General features: G+C 36.2%; 1 protein-coding gene across 1 annotated transcript; it reads left to right on the top strand.

Moving 5' to 3' along the window:
* Positions 1 to 4680: 4680 nt before the first annotated feature.
* Positions 4681 to 8702, top strand: LOC122311483 (protein KINESIN LIGHT CHAIN-RELATED 1-like). Its single transcript, XM_043126057.1, has 3 exons — positions 4681 to 5814; positions 6828 to 7736; positions 8213 to 8702. Exons 1-3 carry the CDS (start codon positions 5252 to 5254, stop codon positions 8442 to 8444), a joined length of 1704 nt encoding a protein of 567 aa, XP_042981991.1. The 5' UTR covers positions 4681 to 5251; the 3' UTR covers positions 8445 to 8702.
* The last annotated feature ends 11698 nt before the right edge of the window (positions 8703 to 20400 follow it).

Raw genomic sequence — 20400 nt, 5'->3', positions numbered from 1 at the left:
TCTTTTCTTTTCTCAAAAATTCATCCACAAACAGAAATATTCAATTGGGATAATCAAACAATTGAATTCAAACACATAAAAATTGACAAGGAAATAGATGGAAATTAATGAAACCATAGAAATTTCAACCCTAAATGGTGCAAATTTTCGCAGACTTAGGAAAAACGAATTTCTGCACTTTTTTTTTTTTTTCCGGAACCTTAGAACAATGAAGCTCTAGAATTAAAGATGCAATAAACAAAGGATAGAATTAGACCTGAATTGAAACCTTACTTTGAATACCAAATGATATGAACCCGCGGGAAGAGAATCCCTTGAACCCACAATCAATTTGAAAACTTACCCAAGAACGCCAAACTCAAGTCTATGGATGGAGAATTTAGATCCGTTGAGAACTCATTACAAGAACCTAGATTATATCAAAATTTAGACCCGTTGAAATCCTGTCTCAAGAACCCAAATTACGAGGAAGAACGCCACAAAGGTTGTGATTTACCTTTGATAAATTCAAAAGTTCAATTAAGAACAAGAGGAGAAAACTCACTCACAATTAAAATTCGAAATAAAATAATGTCTGCCTTGAAATGGCTGATTACATCCTTTAAATACCCTCCCCAAAACATGATAAAACTCTAGACTAAAATTTGAGACCCTTTTTCTCAAAAATGCCCTTAGTGAACAGTAGCCACGGGTACTGTAGCGTGAACAGTGTCATGCTACAGTACTTCTAAACCCTAGTTCAAATAAGTAAGACATATGTGGATTAAGCATCCTCAAGCCCACTTATTCAAAACTAATAATAAAAATCCTTTAAACAAATTGAAAACCTTAATATCTAAAGGCCATATTTCTAAGTCAAATCTTCCACAAATTGGATCAAATGGATCAAAGCTGGTTCTTCTTCTTTCAAGCCAATCTTGAGTGTTGGGCTCTTGCTAGCTTCTTCCCAAGTGATTTGTACTAATTCTTGCATTGCTTCCTTGATCTTCTTGGCTCTCGATCTTGTAATTGGCCCATCTGGAACTTGCAAAGGATCTTTAAGAGTAGGCCTGCCTTGGTTCCCATCATAAACCTCAGCCAGTCCAACCGTCACGCATGGTGACCCGCTCAATGAACAACATTCACAAACCCAAGCGCCTCTTCATGACCACCAAGCATCCAATGCCACCGTCTATTGAACTAACTAGTGTTTCTCAGGCACTCAAAGATCCTCACTGGCGCCAAGCTGGGAGTGAGGAATTTACTGCGCTAGTTCGTCATGGCACATGGAAATTGGTTTCTCCCACTCCTTCTCAAAATTTGGTTGGCTCCAAATGGGTCTTTCATATTAAACAGAAGCCTGATGGATCTGTCAATCGCTACAAAGCCAAGCTCGTTGCCAAGGACTTTCATCAATGGCCTGGACTCGACTATACTGAAACGTTCTCTCTCGTCGTTAAGCCTACAACTATTCGCATAATCTTGTCTATTGAAGTCATGAAAGGGTGGCCTATCAAGCAACTTGACATTATCAACGCTTTCTTCCATGGTACACTCACTGAGGATGTGTTTATGGCTCAACCGACTGGTTTCATTGATGCCACTCAACCTAATCATGTTTATCATCTTCAGAAATCTATTTACGGCTGAAATAAGCTCCAAGAGCCTAGTACCGAGCCCTTCATGATTGTCTTTGCAGCCTTGGTTTTCTGAAGTCGGCATGTGATCCCTCCTTGTTCATCTACAGCCATCGGGACATCATGGCCTATTTTCTTGTCTATGTTGATGATCTTATACTCACTGGAAATAATTCTGTTTTCCTCTCCTCTGTCATCAACAAACTTGGCTCCCAGTTTTCACTCAAAGACCTCGGGCAACTTCATTTTTTTCTGGGCATTGAAGTTCTTCCCACCACATAAGGTCTCTTCCTCTCACAGCATAAATATGTACGGGATCTTCTTCTTAAAACACAAATGGAGGGTGCCAAAGATGTTACCACTCCCCTTACCACCACAGGACGTTTTCTACTCAATGATGGCTCACGTTTAGTTGACAGAACCATGTATCGTAGTGTCATTGGAGCTCTCTAGTACCTCTCACTCACATGGCCAGACATTGCCTTCTTAGTGAATAAACTTGCCCAATTCATGCACAGTCCAACTGAACTTCACTGGGTTGTGGTTAAACGACAGCTGCACTACCTCAAGAACACCCTCTATCATGGGATTCATCTCAAAAGATTCTCCACTTCTCATCTCCTTGCTTACTCAGATGCCAACTGGGCAGGAAACTTTGATGATGGCACCTCTACCTCGGCATACATCATCTTTTTTAGAGCAAATCCCATCTCGTGGAGCACTCGAAAACAGAGAGTTGCTCTTCAACGGAAGCTGAGTATAAGGCTCTTTCTAGTGCAACGTCTGAAATTGCCTGGCTTCAATCACTCTTCCATGAGCTCGATGTCAAACTCTCATATGCTCCTAAGCTCTTATGTGACAATATTGGTGGTACCCAACTTAGCCTAAACCTCGTACTTCACTCCCGAATGAAACATATTGCCATTGGCTTACATTTTGTGCGAGACTACGTCAGTAAAGGACTACTTCAAGTTGCACATGTTTCTACCCATGATAAGCTACTTGGCTTAATGACAAAAGCACTCTCTAGACAACAGTTTCAAATTCTGAGATCCAAGATAGGTGTTGCTGATGGGAGCACCATCTTGAGGGGGCATAATGGATGATCACGATCATTACTCACATTTGATCTCAATCATGCATATATCAAGGAGCAAAATCAGCTTAACTTCCATACGTAGTCACCTGCAATCTCGTGTATATAGCAATGCAACTCTCGGTTTTATTTGTAAATATTTGACAATAATTACTTGCCTTATTTGTAAACGTTAGCAGTGTATAAAGAGGTGTATTTTGTAATATAAAGTGTGGTTGAAAAATAAACACCAACGTGTTTTAAATTTCTCTATACCAAGAACCCTAATTTCCTTCATCGTATTAAAAGCTATAAGAGCCAATGAGAGACTATAAAATTACCAAATATAATAGATTTTACCCCAAACAAATTATGAATGTAGGATTTTATGCTGAATCATGCATCTCTATGTATCTCTCTTTTTATTTATAGATTATATGATTTATACATAATTTATTCCATGTATGAGTATTCGACAATCATATTAAAGCTCAAGCTATAGTGAACTATGAATGTAGAGTATTCGAGCATATTGTTGGATTTCCGATCATGCCAACAAAATGCATCAGATTCCTTGTGGGTTTGTTCAGGACAACAGCATTACGAAAAGATCATTGAAATTGTTGTAATAGGATTGAGAGTTTTATCATAGAGGCAGCTAAGATTTGTAGAGGTAAACAGGTTTTTTATCATGCTAGACGTTTTTGGAACTATTGGTACCTACTTCATATACATGATGATATTCTGAGTGAAATTTTCTTGAGTGCACACTCAGTGCCATAACCGAGCTATGATAGAAAGAAAATCTCATTTTTTCTGTTTGGTTGGCTGGTGACTAAGTAATGGCACAACCCTGACATGAGGTAAAAGAGCGTACGAAGCAATTGTGCATATTAGAAGAATTTGATTTCTAATCAATTCGCTGTGTCGTTAACCTTTTATTTCCAGGAAGTGGGAATACTTTATACCTCCCAACCATCATTGCTAAGGATACCTTTAGGCCAACCTTTACGCTAACATGAATAACTTCAACTGCACGACACGTCGTGAACCCACGGCTCGGTGAAATTAACTTTAAGTTCCGGTTATACCCTTCTCAAATATTCTTTCCTTTTTTTAATTTTTCAGAAAAAGATATTCTCCGCACCACACAATTTATTAGATATAATCACAAAATAATTATCGTGCAAGCATTCCTTTATAATCTTAAGCACTCTCATTGAAACTTGATTCTCATGTTCTATCACTGAATGTAATGTCATTGAAAATTGATGATTAAGAAAGAATTTTAATGATGTGACATTTTCTACACGATATAAATGCAAAGAGTTATATATGTACGTAGAAAACTGTATATTTTATAATGCTACTAACCATCTTAGATAACATTCTGGATCGTTACATCAAGCATCTTAACTATATTCCTTTTCTTTGATATTTGAAATATTTTATAATTTTATAAATATAATAAAATAATTTGAGTAAAAATATTTTATTAATTTTTAAAAAGTGAAAGAGAAAAATTTGAAATAAACTGTTATAAAATTAAAAATCCGTTTAAATATAATTTTTTAATATTATTTTTATTTTAACATTTGCAAAGGCTATATTAATTTTTGTATTTTGTTTTAAAATTTGTGAAAATTATATTAGTTTTTATATCTAAATAATGATTAGGTAATTATTAAATCAAATTGTTGAATATTTGAAATTAAAAAATATTTTATATTTAAGTGAAATTTAGGAATGAAGTTATAAAAAATTTTGAGAATTCTCAAAAGTTCAAACATGACTTTAATTAATTCATTTTTCAGTTTCTCACTTTATTTTTTTTTTTAATTTATTCTATTGGTACAATAATGAATTATTATTGAGCATCTCACCCTTCCCTTTTTAATTATTACAAATTATGTATGAAAAATATATATTTCTTATATATACACCGTGCCAAGCAAAAGTGACTTGAATTATGCTGTGCCAACCGGTGGTTTTCCAATAAATAGAGAAGATCAGCGGGCACGGGGCAGGTATTCGTGGGAGAAAACATTGACGAGGAAGGGAGCGTTAACGTTATGGAAAGGAAAATCAAAGAAAAAGAGTAAAGAAGAAGTTGCTCCCTGCTCGTCCCTTCCTTGCACTCCAACTTTGCATTCTGCAACTCCAACTACAACAACACAGAGGTCGTTACCCTGAAATGAATGCCCATAATAATTAGATTCATAGATTATTATGGATTTTGTTTCTCTCTTCCTACCCTTTTTCGTTCTCAAGCTTGTTCTCAAATTAAAGTACCCCAACTCCTTCATCATTAGGACTTTCTTCCAAGCAACAACCCACCACCACCACCACCACCACTACTAAGTTTCAATCCCTCTACTTATATCCCCCACTTATCTAATTCCTTGCTCACTCCCGCAGAAACCCATTTGATTTCTCGCTTCTTCAAGCTCTAATGCTTCATCCACCATCGTCCCTGAACTGATTTCTGGGTACTCCTTCGTATTTACCTTTTGGTTTCTCCAAATTCGTATCTTTTAGCCCAGAAATTGAATTTGCAGCCATGCCGGGTTTAGTCTCCGTGCCAACTCCACCTCAGACACCGTCACTTCCCTATGGTAGCAACGCCAACACTATCAAAACCCCATCTCCCTTCAATTCGCGAACCCGGCAAGGAAAGACCCCAGAAAAGACACCCACTCACGACTCCTCGTTCGAGAACCCGGATTTGGGTCCATTTCTGTTGAAGGTTGCCAGGGACACGATGGTTTCTGGTGAGAACCCGCTTAAGGCGCTGGACTATGCGCTCCGGGCTTCCAAGTCCTTTGAACAATGTTCGGGTCTGGGTCTGGAGTATGTCATGAGCTTGCACGTCGTGGCCGCGATTTACTGTAGCTTGCGGCGGTTTGAGGAGGCGGTTCAGGTTTTGGAACGGTCCATTGAGGTTCCGGATCCGGAGAACGGGTCCGATCACGCACTTGCGAAGTTTTCCGGGTACATGCAACTCGGGGATACGTATTCGATGCTGGGGAGGCTGGACAAGTCTATTTCGTGCTATGGGTCGGGTTTAAAGATCCAGATTGAGGCTCTGGGTGGATCGGATCCAAGAGTTGCAGAGACTTACAGGTAAAGCTCTGTGGTACCATTTCATTTCCCTATTCTAGCTACTGCCTCACTTTAGCGTGGGATGCAATTGGATACTACCGTACTCTTTTTGAAAATTGGAGCGTATGATTTAGTTTCCTGCATAATTGGGTGAATTTGGCCGTTGCATTTGAATTTGTGATGAAGTTTCTGGGCACAAGCACGCATCATGGCAATCATTGTTAACCTATGGGCAGTGATTATATTCTTTTGACAATGCTTGTTTCATAAATTCTTCCATTAGGTTATCATGCAAGTAAATTTTTGGCACATGTTGTCAATAAAATCATAAGAATATGCCTGTTGAAAGCCTGTCTTGGTGGATACAATTTTGCCAAACACCATATGGCCTACAAAAGTTGAGACCACACTCCTAGCAAGTTCATCATCTAAGTCTTTCTTTGCCCTTCCACTGGCAGTGGATAATTCACATAATTGGAGGATAATGTGAATTGGTCATGTTTTTCTTCAGAAATAAAATTTAGTTCCACTTACATTGAACTTCCTTGAAGAAACTCTTTGAGAATGGTTCTTTTTCATTCTGCTAGCATCTGACGCACATATAGAAGAAGGTGAGTGTGGAAGGGTAACATCATGGAAGAGGTATAAGAAATTGGTGGAACTTACTATATATTTGCTTTGCTTTTGACTGGCCACATTTTGTTGCAACAACTGAGAGTGCCAATTCAGAAACATGAAGTTTAGATTAAATAGAGGGCTTTAGAACTCATTGAACCTGATTATAGACAACAATAACTATAGATTTGTAGAAATATTTATCGTTGAACAATCCCAAAAATTTCAGTTCATAGTATAATGTTGTTTTCCCTCGTAGGAATAACATATGTGTTAACTGACCTCTAGTTAGATATTTTTGTTCATTCACCAGTGTTATGTACATTTGGGGTTTGTCTCATAAACCTAAAGTAATTGTGACAAGACCCAAAACTATCTAGCATAACTTCATTGCCAGTCATTTGACTTGGAAATGGCAGGTACTTGGCTGAGGCCCATGTTCAAGCAATGCAATTTGATGAGGCAGAGCTCTTCTGTAAGAAGACTCTTGAAATTCATAGGGAGCATACTGCACTATCATCCCTTGAAGAAGCGGCTGATCGGCGTCTCATGGCTCTCATCTGCGAGGCAAAGGAAGACTATGAGTCTGCACTCGAGCACCTTGTCCTTGCTAGCATGGCAATGATTGCCAATGGGCAAGACAATGAGGTTGCAGCTATTGATGTTAGCATCGGTAACATTTACTTGTCTCTGTGCCGTTTTGATGAGGCTGTTTTTTCCTACCAGAAGGCACTTACAGTCTTCAAATCCACCAGGGGTGACAATCACCCCTCTGTAGCATCAGTCTTTATTCGCCTTGCTGACCTCTACTACAGGACAGGAAGGTTAAGGGAGTCCAAATCATACTGTGAGAATGCCTTGAGGATATATTCAAAACCTGTGCTTGGAGCCACAGCTGAGGAAATTGCCTGTGGGTTGACTGAGATCTCTTCAATATATGAAGCTGTAAATGAGCCAGAGGAAGCACTGAAGCTGTTGCAAAAGGCAGTGAAGTTACTGGAGGATATTCCTGGGCAGCATAACACGATTGCAGGAATAGAAGCACAGATGGGTGTGATGTTCTACATGGTTGGGAGGTATGGAGAAGCTCGAAACTCTTTTGAGAGTGCTATAGTCAAGCTTCATTCTACCGGGGAGAAGAAATCGGTCTTCTTTGGAATACTGTTGAACCAGATGGGATTGGCTTGTGTGCAGCTGTACAAGATAGGTGAGGCTGCCAGATTGTTTGAGGAAGCAAGGGAAATACTAGAGCAGGAGTGTGGTTCATTTCACTTGGATACAGTTGGAGTTTATAGTAATCTTGCTGCAACTTATGATGCCATGGGAAGGTGGGCATTCTTTATAATCATTTTACCTTTTCTTTAGGTCATGAATGCCGTGCCTTCAGTTTTCCACTAGGTTGCCTTTCTGTTTTCTTCTTCTTTTGGGTTTCTCTCTCTTGTAAAGTTGTTTTAGAAAGCCTATATCTATTTCCATTCTGCCCACCCACCCACTGCAAATCTTCATGTTAGTAAAATGTGAGCCTTTTTGGTGTCTTGTCTTCTTGCTGCTTATGCTTTGGCCATGATTCCCTCACATTTTTCAGGATTCTCTTCAGGTTCAAAACCCTTCCCCCACCCCCATAATTTTGAGAACAAAAAACGAAAACAAAATTAAGGTTAAAGCAAAGAATTGTGTATATATATATATATGCATACATAATACCTGAGCAGCCTGAACTCTGTTCTTAGTTGTCCAGTTCGGAAGTTCAGTGCCCTCTGTTTCGGAGATGCTATGTTACAGAATTGTGGTCTTTATTTTACAGGGTGGAAGATGCAATTGAGATACTTGAGTTCATACTTAAGGCCAGAAAAGAAAAGCTTGGAACAGCAAATCCAGATGTTGAAGATGAGAAGAAAAGACTAGCAAAACTTTTGAAGGAAGCCGGAAGGGACCGGACCAAAAAGGGGAAATCACTTGAAAATCTTCTTGATTCGAACTCCCATAGATTGAAGGACAGAATTAAAAAGTTATCTCGATTTAGTTTCAAGACTTGACAAGGATTAAAGAAATCCCTGCCTGCTCTCCTTTTGCTCGCATCGACTCAAGTTTTTATCATGTGAAGATCAGCTCTTACAATTTGTGGAGCCTCCTTGTTCGTTAATATTTAATTTCCACATGTTTCAATTTCTTCTTTCTCCTTGAAAAACATATGCAACAATATAGATGCTTATGTAAGTATGCATGATAGAAAGTGTCTGGTTCTAAAATGTATGTGGTTCGCTTAAAAGTAAAAATTCATCTATTGATTTCAATCTTTACAAGTCGACCTTCTGTTACTTTATCTTTATAATGATGATCTGTCATGCCATGTGTTAGAAAAATATATTTTTTTGTAAAAAACATAAATATAACATAAAATCAATAAATTTTATATTGTGTTCGTATTGAATTTACGGGTCATGTCATATATTGCCACCTCTTTATACTCCTACTCAAATAATTGAACTTCAAACAGCCAGGTTGTTTACACCCTTGAATTAGAATGATGCACGTTGTGTTTCCAATTGATTTTAAAAAGCCAAATATTTCTCAGGCAGGTTTAGTAAACATCTCTCAATTCAAAATTTTTATCTTAACTCAAAATTTTCATCTTGTCATTACAACTTTTTTAAATTCTCACACAAAATATAATATATAATTTAATTTTTTTAAATCTCAATATAACTTTTTCAAATCTCAAAATAATAATAATATTTTAAATTTTTATCTTTACTCAAAATTCTCCTTGCCAATCATCTCTGCTCAAACCCAGTCCTCCAATCCTTCCAATTCTGTGTGATTACGATGAGAGAAAAAATAGAATGGAAAAATACTTTTGATTTTTGGAAGGACAAGTGAAAACAAAATGTCGAAGTTCAATCCATGAATAGTGTTTTCAAGCAAGAGTGGATCGAATCTGGCAAAGTCCGGTGGCGATGTTCACCGTCACCCGAAAGAAAACATCACTAAGCTCTTTCTCGATTTCTATGAAGAATCAAGATCGTACAAAGAACTCGCCCTTTATTCAGAGGCACAAAATAATAGTATATTGATCATTTAATGATCCCCAACGCATTTATTCCTTGTTTAAAATTGTCCAACGGCATTTATACGTACAATAATAAATGTTGTAGAATTTATTTGATATGTCTTACCTCTTTTTTATTTCACTCTCAAATTAAAAGAAGAAAGTGAGAGAATCTATTTTCTATATGGACCATTCCAAATCTCCCTTCATGATATGTCAAAGAAGTGATGTATACTTGTCTTTAAATTATTTGAGAAATTAAGAGCGATTTCAATGTTATAGTTTTATCAATTGTAGTTTGGAAATTTCAATTGTAGTTGTTGGAATTTGTTATCTTTGTTTTTATCCTGACCAAGATTTTGAACCAGAGATTGTGGGTCTCTTTGTTAGCTCGAGGTAAGTAGTGCATGATTGAGTCAATAGAAGGAATAGTATGTATTTTCTGCCGGTAATTTTCTAGAAAGAAAAAAAAAATCAAATTTATATAAATTTGTGAAAAATTCTATTTGGAAGCTCGCAAAGAACACCCTGTAATTTTTTGACGTAACTTGATTTGTTAGATAAATTTAAAATTAAAATTGTTTACAAATCAAGTATTGTTATGTCATTCTTAATTAAATGATATAGAATGTAGAGTTAAGATTCGAACTTAATTATAATTTTTATTCTAATATTATGTGAAATTTTTATTTATTTCAAAACTTTATAATAAAAATAAATAGATTTAATTAGTTATATTATATTCTTAACAAATTTAACTCGTATAAAAGGTTAAGCTTTAATATGTATATTCTTTAAATTAAGCTCAAGCTATTGAAAAACGTGCATGTATAGCCTGCCAGTCAAGTCAAAGAAAATTAGAAATCGGCTGTCGTACGTGGTTTGAACATAAACTAGGTAATAAGCACATGGTGGTTTGACTTCTAGCATACATTCATACGTGGGAAATAAATATCAGCTGTACATGACAAGGGGTGCCACCTGCACCCGCATCCGCATCTCGGGGTGGCGCTGCTAGTCCAGGTGCCGGGGGTGAGGGTGAACCTCTGATCCATCGACCCCCTACCTGGCCCAAATTGTAACATGATTACAATTCACCTAAATCATTTGACCTTGACTTTGATATTGGAATTATCAGGTGGTCACACTGGTGGGCAAATGATTGAGCTGTGAGGCTGTGAGATTATAAAATATGAAATATTAATAGAAAAATAAATTAGAATTATAAACAATAAACAAAAATCATAAATATAAACATTGTATAAATATGTAAATTAGATTAAATTATAAACAAAAAACAAAATCATAAATATAAACATTATATAGATATGTAAAAATTACAAATATTAAAAGTACTAACCAAAATGAAATTGAGATCAATATGAGATTATTAGAATATGATTGGGCATATGACAATGAGACTATAAAAATTGAAAAAAATTTTAAGAAAAACAATTAGAATTACAAACATCATATAAACACAAAAAATAATTAAGGAACAAATTATACAAGCTAATGGCAATAGTAGTTCTAATACACACGAAGTCATATTGTGAACGATGTAGACGTAGCTCATGTATCGCAGTTGTCCCTAAAATAATTAAATTTGAAGTTAATAATAAAATATATTATAAGCAAAAGCAAATCAATGAATTAAGAGCAATTATCAGGTTCAGGCTGATCACCACCCTTCTCCACGTCAGCCACCTCAAAGTCTCTTACATCCGAAATATAAATTAGTTCGTTTTTAATCCAATTCTTAGTGTAAATTAATGCTTTCATAGTTGTAGGAAACAATGAGCTCTAAAATGGATCCAAAATGCGCTCCCAATGCTAAAAGGCCAACTCTGAGACTACGGTACTAACATGGATGTCCAAAAATCTGCAAGCAATATCTCCAAAGATGGGATACTTGATGGCATTGATTTTCCACCAAGATAAGATATCAAACCCCTGCATAAATGGATGCAAATTTGATGCCAAGTATCTATCCAACTCAGACTGGGCCTCTTAAGGATGACGGATCAGGGGTCCTTCTCAAACCTTTCATCTCACTCTAATCTCCAAGGGTTTCCCTAACCCTTACCGTAATATGATCCACTTATGTGTTCTCATTCGTCAATCCTAATCCATATGGCATGCCATCAATTTTATATTGGTGGTCAAGTACAACAGCCACATACAGGAAACTGTTCATCTTACTCAAATCTTCTCAATACTTGTCATACTTAACTCTCTTGCTCAATATCATTTCCTCCAGCCTAGTCTCTTCACTCTTGCACATTTCATTATATTCTTCTTTCACCTTATATATTTGCTGAGAAAAATCATCAAAAGTAGGGTACAAAGAATAGGAAATCTTGGTTGTGACCTCATAGAAAACCTCAAGATGTCTACGAAAATCCAAACTACTTCCCAATCATCATTAATAGGCTTGCCTAATCTCCCTTCATCCCCAAAATGTTTGACATATTGAATGTCTTCGTCACCCATTAACACAAAGACCTTTTTATACTCTTAGATCATCTCCAACATCAAGAGAAAGGTCATTCTTGCATTCAATACACGTAGCCCTCACAACTCCCTTTAATTTATCAAGCCTAGAAGGTGAAGATGTCACAAACATCAACACACTTGCAACCCTTGCAACCGAATCATGCAGATCTTTCAAACCATCAGTCACAATAAGATTTAGAACATGTACAACACATCTCATATGCAAACACTCATCATCGATGAATGACTGTTGGCCACTCTAAGATAGTTCTTAAGACGTCCTAAAACATCAACCATTACTGTCACAACCTACTAACCCCTACTCCTTTATTACAGTCTCCAAGACCCTCCCAATGGTCTCAACCTTGTGATCAGAAAATTGACAAAACTTGATAATCTTTTTTTTAATCTTCAATCAGAATCTATAAAATGAGCCGTAAAAAACATATAATTAAAATTTTGAACCGATGTCCATATATCGGTGGTAAGACAAACTTTTTGACCCACCAATTGGTTTTTCAACAAATCTTGTTGTAAACCATAATTTTCATAATATCTTTCATCACCATGTGCCACGAATGAATGCTAAACCTAGGTTTCAAGTACTTAGAATATGCTTAAAACCTTTAACCCTCAACAAGCCAAAATAGTAACTCGTCCATTATGACTATACGAGTTAGGTGTCTCCTATACTGTTTTCAATTAGGATATATCATGTTTTCTATAGTGACATACATACACTTTACCACAAGGGTTACACTTAACTTAGGGGTTATTGGGGCCACCACCATCTATTTTGGTTAAGTGAAACCACACAATTGAAACTGGTTTCTTACTTGGTAGGGGCATTGGGGTAGGGGTAGGGGTAGAAGAGCTAGCACTAATGCTTAAATTTGACCGATTATCAATTCTCATTGACTCAAAAAAACCTGATATGATGCAAAAACGACAAAAATTAAAGTTATATAATCACGAGCATCACCAGTGTTTTGGGCTTTGAATATCGAAACCCCAAAATAGAATAGGGTTTCAGTTTCAAAACCTCAAACAAAATTAAGGGTTTCGAATTGAAACCCTAAATTAACTTAGGATTCCAATCTAAAACCCCAAAATAAATAACTAAATTAGGGTTTCAATACAAAATCCTAAATATATTCACAAAATTTAGCCCTACAATCTCAAACTCACACAACAAACAACCTAATCTCCATAGCACACAAACCACAATCCCATTCTCCAATTCTTCGAATCAATCTCATCTTCCATAACTCAAGAAAAAAAAAATGGTCGGGAGTCAGGACACTTATAGAACTACAAATAAATTGAGAGAGATGACGACGACAACCTCACAATGACAGTGTGAGACTAAGAGTGAGAGAAAGGGTAGAGCTGAGAGATGAGTAAGTGAGACAAAGAGATTGGAGAGTGAAAGACTGAGCTACCCGCAGGGGGGAGTTTTAGGGATTAAGTAAAACAACATTGTTTCCCACTTTAGACTCTCAAATTCGAACAACTTGACAAGATCTTGATTCGTCTGCATCTAAATATATTAAATGTATCCTACGACATTTATTTTTGCCTTCATGTATCCATCTCTACCACTTCAGACCTTCATTTATCCATCTCTACAACTATCCAATGGTCTTTTCTTTTGGATGTTGTTGAACTCAAGGTTTCAAGTTTCATGTGATTATAAATCTACACATGGATTTTGATGATAACAAATGAATTCAAAGAATAAAGGAGTTTCAAGCTCAAGTTGTCCACACAATGGAGTCAAGCACATCAAAGAACCAAGCATGAGCAAGAAGGAAATAAGTTCACATTAAAGTCATAGAGTAATGTTGTAAATCTCTTAAAATTTGAAATTAGGATTAATGCTCAAAATTCATATTTTATCATAAGGCATTAAAATACATTTTCCACATGTGCATGAATTTTTTTGAAAATTAAATTTGAAAATTTTGAAAGATGATTGATTGTCATATTTTACATGTGCATGCCTTGATTAAAGGGTTGAACTTTGAAAATATTAAAGATGATTGATTGTTATCTTTTACATGTGCATGCCTTGATTAAAGAGTTGAACTTTGAAAATATTAAAGATGATTGATTGTCATCTTTCACATGTGCATGTTTTATTTAAATTTTTTCAAAAGTGATTGATTCTTTTTTAGACTTATACAAAAGGTAGATGATTTTGTTTGAATTTTTTGAAAAGTAAAGTGTGCTCATTTTGTCATATACAAAAAGTAAAAGATTAGGTTTGAATTTTTTGAAAAAGAAAGTGTGCTCCTTTTGTCATATGCAAAAAGTAAAAGATTAGGTTTGATTTTTTTGAAAAGGAAAGTGTGCTCCTTTTGTCATATGCCAAAAGTAAAAGATTAGGTTTGATTTTTTTGAAAAAGTGAATGATGTTGTCTTTGACATGTGAATCTTTTTAAATTTGAATATGAAGTCTCATATGCCTATAAATAGATCATTTGAGAGCTTCACATTCACAACATCCAGAGCATATAACATTCATTCAAAGCTTTCAGTCTCTCTTCTCTAAGCATTGAGCATTAATCCTTGTTCATTTTGAGAGATATATGTGTGCTGTATTGTTCTTATTTCACTCATTGAGGAGTGTTTTCTGATAACCTACCCACTATCAGATTTTGTATCAGAAAAAGGGTGTGTATAACCCTTGTGCGTATAGAAAGCATTCTACACGGAGAATAGTTGAATCACCACGTGTAAGGTGATTGCAAGTGTAGAGGGTGTTCTACACGGATCCTTTGTAGCGGTGTTGTTCAAAGGTGTAATAGGTTTCTATCTCCACCTGAAGGAGGTTGAATAGTGAATTTGGGAATCCTCAAGGGGTAGCTTGAGGCGAGGACGTAAGCAGTGGGGCCGAACCTCGTTAACATACTGAGTTTGCTTCTCTCTTACCCTTACTCTTTATATTTATTGTTATTTCATATTTTGTTTATATTTTATATTATATATTTGATTTATAATTGTTATTTTTTAATACAACTCAATTCACCCCCCCTCTTGTGTTAGTCATCTGGGCAACAGATGTCATTTCGGTTTCACACTTGCATCTCCCATTTCTCTCTTACATGACCAACCTAGGAGGGACTTGTCTCTTCACTTTCTCACCTTTCCAAACATACTTTCTCACACTTTCTCTTCAAACAAACGTCATTCTCATCTCTCTTCTCTCTAGTCATGAGCAAGGAAATTAGTTAGGAGCCACATTTTCAAGGGAAGAGCTGCACGGTAATACCCTAACTCTTACTGCCTACACACACATGCACATGCTCAAACACAAGGGGTGATAGGGTCTCAAGGGCTCAATTTCAAGGGAGACACAGCCACCACACACAAACATTTGATCTTACTCTTAGAGGTTTTCTTTGACAAAACTAGGGTTTTCCCTAGGGGGCAGGCCGAAAACTAGAAGCTGTTACTTTATCATGTTTCCAATGAATCTTGGCAATGAATCACACATATGCCATGCACACACTTGCACGCCCAAGACCTAACCAAGATCAAGGGGAAATGCGACCACCTTTCGACCAATGGCCTCTAGGCCAAATGCTTGAAGTGCCTCCATAAGCAAGAAAAACCCTAGCAAATCCACACACGTCAGATTAGGGTTATGTTTTCTTGTTTCTAATTAGTTAAATGAATACTTTTACAACTTGTTTGATCATGTTATATTGCTTTGAATTTTTGTAAGTGGACTCTCAACCTACTTTGGATAATATTTATATATGCCATGTAAACTTTGCATTTTCATGCGCCATCATATGAAATAATTGATTTGTGATCATCTCTTGCTATGTGATTCCTTATAATTGAATTTACATGTTTTTGCTATGTTTACTTGTTCATGATATTTTCGGGTATGCTTAGAAATATTGGTTCAAATTTTTTGTTATAACATGTTTTTGTAATTTTCAAATGATTCGGCTATGCATATGTTTTCAGGTTTAAGATATTGCTCTTCTACTTTGATATGCCTCAAATGTTATTACCTATGTTTGTGAACTAAGTATTCAAATATTTTAATATTTTCAAATCGTAACATGAGATGTTCAATTTTGTGTCACATGGTTTTATGAATTTCAGCATTTACATGTTCAAATGATACATGAAAAGAAAAGTGTCACAAGTTCATGTCACATGTCTTTGGGTTGTGTATTGTTTTCAAATAAAAGAGTCTGTACATGTTTTATCACAACCCCAAATGCTAGGATGGGGGAATGTCCTGGTGGAGCTACTCTATCCACTCTAGAGTGTGTAAATTGGAGTGTTAGCCCCTAAGTCAATGAAGTACCGTCAGCCGACCTTGAATGGATCCTCGTAGAAAGGATACCAGAGCTAGGTAGTACCTAAAACTAGTGGGTGTCACACGTGTTGTTATATGCGATGAAGGAAAAATGGTGAACTGTTGCATGGTAAGGACTACAATGTAGTCACCTCTGTCAAATGGGTCGTTGGATGATGTGGTAACTAGTTTGGAACCAACGGTACATAATGGAGCCATGAGATATCCAAACTACATGTTACAAGAAGTTAACAAGGCAATGAAATAAGGATGTGCTATATGTATATTGTTCAATGTGTAAAAATGAAAAGATGTTTTATGGAAAAGTCAAATTGCATGAACCAAGTTTTTTGTTAAGTACATGTCCATAAATTCATTTCATGGTTTGCCTTTATATATCTATGTTATCTATTGGATCTTGTTTGTTTGCTTACTGAGATTTTTTGAAATCTCACTGGAATGGATATTTAGTACTTATAGGCCCATCAAAGTGAAGGCCCAATAATGCATAACGGATCTGATAAGTCTTATAGATGCATGCAATGAAGGCTAGATAACACCTCCGGGTTATCAGGGAAATGATCACTCCATTTAATGCGAAGAACCGTCAAAGATATGTTTGTCAGTGTTAATCTTCATGACTACACCCCCATAAACAACACTTAGAGGTAACTTTGTCAATTTAATTCAGTTATTAATATATATACATACTAAAATCATTTATCTGACTTAAGCATCGGATAACCACCGGGCACCCAGTGCCGCCTGCTTTTTTCTTACAGGTGTCTGTGCAGTTGGTGGTGTGAAACACATCCTTAACAATGGCTCCATCTGTGGGATCCATATAAATTTCAACGTGATTTTCATATGCCAACTACCACACGATCGCAAGCAAACAGAGACCAAGAGATATGCATGGTAGAGATGGAAGTGAGACCAGCGGATATGGAAGATAAATTGAAGAAAGCAATGGCCCTGGTAAAGAGGAATTAAGGCAGTAGCATGCTGCTACACCACTAGTTAATAATGAACAAACAAAGGGTGAGAGAGATACCCACAACGCAGGTGGGGTCAATGCTGAAGAACTAGAAAGGAAAAGCTGCATGATGAGCTTAAGAGCCCTCTCGACAAATGAAGAGATGGCGAGAAAGATAGGAGGATCCTCCTTTATAAAACAATTGTTGAATCAAACATACCTCCCTTATAGTGATGAAGTGATGGCGGTACCACTTCTAACTAAATTCAAAGTCCCCCATATTGATATGTATCATGGATCTAGGGACCCCATTGATCATTTGAAAAATTTCATAGCACACATGACCCTCCACGGTTTTCCAAGAGAGGTCGCCTGCCACATCTTTCCTTTGACCTTGAAAGGGATTGCACGTGGTTGGTTTGGAACTCTATGGCCAGGGACCATTAATAGTTTCGAGGAGTTAGCCAGGAAATTTTTAACTCAATTCATGGCTAGTAGATGACATCATCCTCCTGTAGACTATCTTGGTTTATGATTGATTGATTGCTTGGTTGTACCTTGATTTCTTGTGTATGGATGTCTCGATGTTATCTATAGATTTCTAGTGAAGAAATGTGCACCTCCACGACCTTATGTGGTACAAACTGTTTTTCCTCATAGTGCTGTAGAGATAATGAATCCTCTCAATGGTAACATTTTTAAGGTTAATGGTCAAAGGCTCAAACCTTTTATTTCTAACTTTGCACCTGAGGAATCTACTCTACATTTGCTTGATCCTAATTGATGGTTCTTGATCTATCCATCTCTTTTCATTGTTTTCTTTTGTTCTTCAGTTTTTATTTTTATTTTGGCTGCATTTATTTCAAAGCTATCCAGGTACTTCCTTTTCCTCTTTCCTTCAGTTTTCGTTGAATTTTCGGTTCTTCTGTTAGTTGTTTTGCCCCTTAACTACTCTCTTTGTATAAATTATTTCATTTCCCTTGCATCATTGAGGACAATGCTACAACCTAGTTGGGGAGTGGAAGAGAATTTATTTCTCTGTTTGCATGCCTTAGACATATTTTGGTTCAATTAAAAAAAAAAAAAAAGATTTGTTGAGGTTATGGAACATGTGGAATGTAGTGCAAATAAGAGTTTATGTCAAAAGAGGGATTTATCCATTTTTATTTAGTTGTTAAACCAAGGGAAAGATGTTAAAAGTTTTGCTAAAACACACACAACACATACCCGGAAGGCCTAGAAAGACTACATTGAGTCATTGTTGGTTGATTTACACTTCAATTGTTTGAGACTCTAATGAACCATATCCTTATGGCTTAGGAAGAGATCTGAAATGAATTAAATAAGAAAAGGGACAAGCCAGGGATCCAAAAAAAAAATCTTTTAGGTAGACTAGTGGTAAGGGCTGACTTGTGAAAGTGTGGATAGGCGCATATTCATAGGTCCGATTCCCCCACTAGGAAATCTAAAAACATAAATTACATCTGTGTAGTGGAAAATGTTGCCTATTACCGGGGTCCTTACAAAAAAAAAAAAAGTAAGTGCTTTTCAAAGTGTAATGGCGTGAAAGCCGCCACTATAATGGTTTTGAATTAGAGTAAGACCATGTGGTTTTCTCAGATTGGTTGTTGTGATTGAAACCGTTAATATCTCTTGGTAGTCGATCTTGGAATTCTAACCCCATTTCCATGCACTTGAAAGAAAGCAAGCTTTGTTACATGTAATTCCCTTGGTTGATTAACTAAATTGTGTGTAAATCTCTTAGTTGATACAAAATTCAGATTAATCTATCTCCAGTGTTCTTAAACTCAACAAGTCTATTTCATGGCACGTGATTCTCGAACTTTTTTTGAAATTGTAGTTGGAAATCTCACCTTTGCATGAATTCATTCACTTTATTTGCTAGAGTCTAGCAAAAAGCTAGTTGGGGGGTGTGATAAAGGGTTAGAATTGCATAATTAAGTTGTTTAAATGAGTGATTTATTTTATCAAATAAGAATTGAACACTTAATTATGCATCAAATTCCAATATTGAATGTCAAATTAATTGATGCCAATATTTTTGCACATCAAAGTCTCATATTTGCCCTTGAAATACTTAAACTATAATATCAATTCATTTATATATTGTAGGGCATTTATGGAAGGAAAGAAAGAATGAGACCTATGAGAAAGAAAAGAGAAGTTAACTATGGTTTTATGGAATCTCATCTAATAGAGATCAAAAGCATCATTCGGACACACACATGCAGTGGACTCACAATGCACATGCACACATTCGGACCATGCAGTGGACTCACACAGCACACATGCAGAAAATGCAAACATGCAGACCAACACATGCAACCATGCAGCAGACCAACACATGCACACATGCAGAAAATGCAAACATGCAGACAAACACATGCAACCATGCAACAAACCAACACATGCAGACATGCAGCGGACAACACTCATACAAACACAGCACTTGCAGAAAACTCACATGTGCAGCAGCTACTACAGCAAAAGAAAGAAGACCCTTCGGACAGCACTCATTCAAAATGCACACATGCAGAAAACGTGGACCAGCTCACACATGCATGCACACATGAACACATGCAGATCAGTAAAAGCAGCAGCAGTAGTGAAGACGGTGTAGGGAGTAGCGGAGGGCTCTCTCTCGTTTCTGTTTTTTTTTTTCAGTTTTTTTTCCAATTTTTCAGCTCTTTTTCATCTTGAACAGTGGAACTCTCTCATTTTTTTATGTTTATTTCAATTTTGTTTCTTGTGGCAGCTGTTCAACCTCTATTTTTCTTCTTGCTTTTACTTTTTCTTTGGATTAGATAAGAATTTCATTTACGGATTCATTTCATTTGGTCTTTTAGTGGATTTGGCTTGTTGTTTTTTTTCATTTCCTTTGGGCAGCGTGAAGCTTCATTTAATTTTCTTAGTTTTATTTATTTATAGTTTTGATTTGTTTTATTTCTTTGAGCTTTGACCGTTTGAACTGCTGGATATTTTATAGACCATCTATTTTGCATTCTAAGATTTATTCTATGTTGGTATTTTCTTTAATTTTTAATATGACTTTACTTAGATTACTTTTTGTTGCTAGAAATATTATGCGTAGCTAATTTCTTAAACTTGGGTTGTGGAATGAGATTTAAT

Source organism: Carya illinoinensis, chromosome 1, assembly GCF_018687715.1.
Source record: "Carya illinoinensis cultivar Pawnee chromosome 1, C.illinoinensisPawnee_v1, whole genome shotgun sequence".
NCBI lineage: Eukaryota > Viridiplantae > Streptophyta > Magnoliopsida > Fagales > Juglandaceae > Carya > Carya illinoinensis.
Note: the sequence above shows the minus strand (reverse complement) of the source record. Positions and strands in the feature narration are given on the sequence as shown.

Coding starts and splice junctions, on each gene's coding strand:
- LOC122311483 (XM_043126057.1), top strand. CDS start 5,252: ATGCCGGGTTTAGTCTCCGTGCCAACTCCACCTCAGACACCGTCACTT. Junction 5,815..6,827: donor AGAGTTGCAGAGACTTACAG/GTAAAGCTCTGT, acceptor TGGAAATGGCAG/GTACTTGGCTGAGGCCCATG. Junction 7,737..8,212: donor ACTTATGATGCCATGGGAAG/GTGGGCATTCTT, acceptor TTTATTTTACAG/GGTGGAAGATGCAATTGAGA.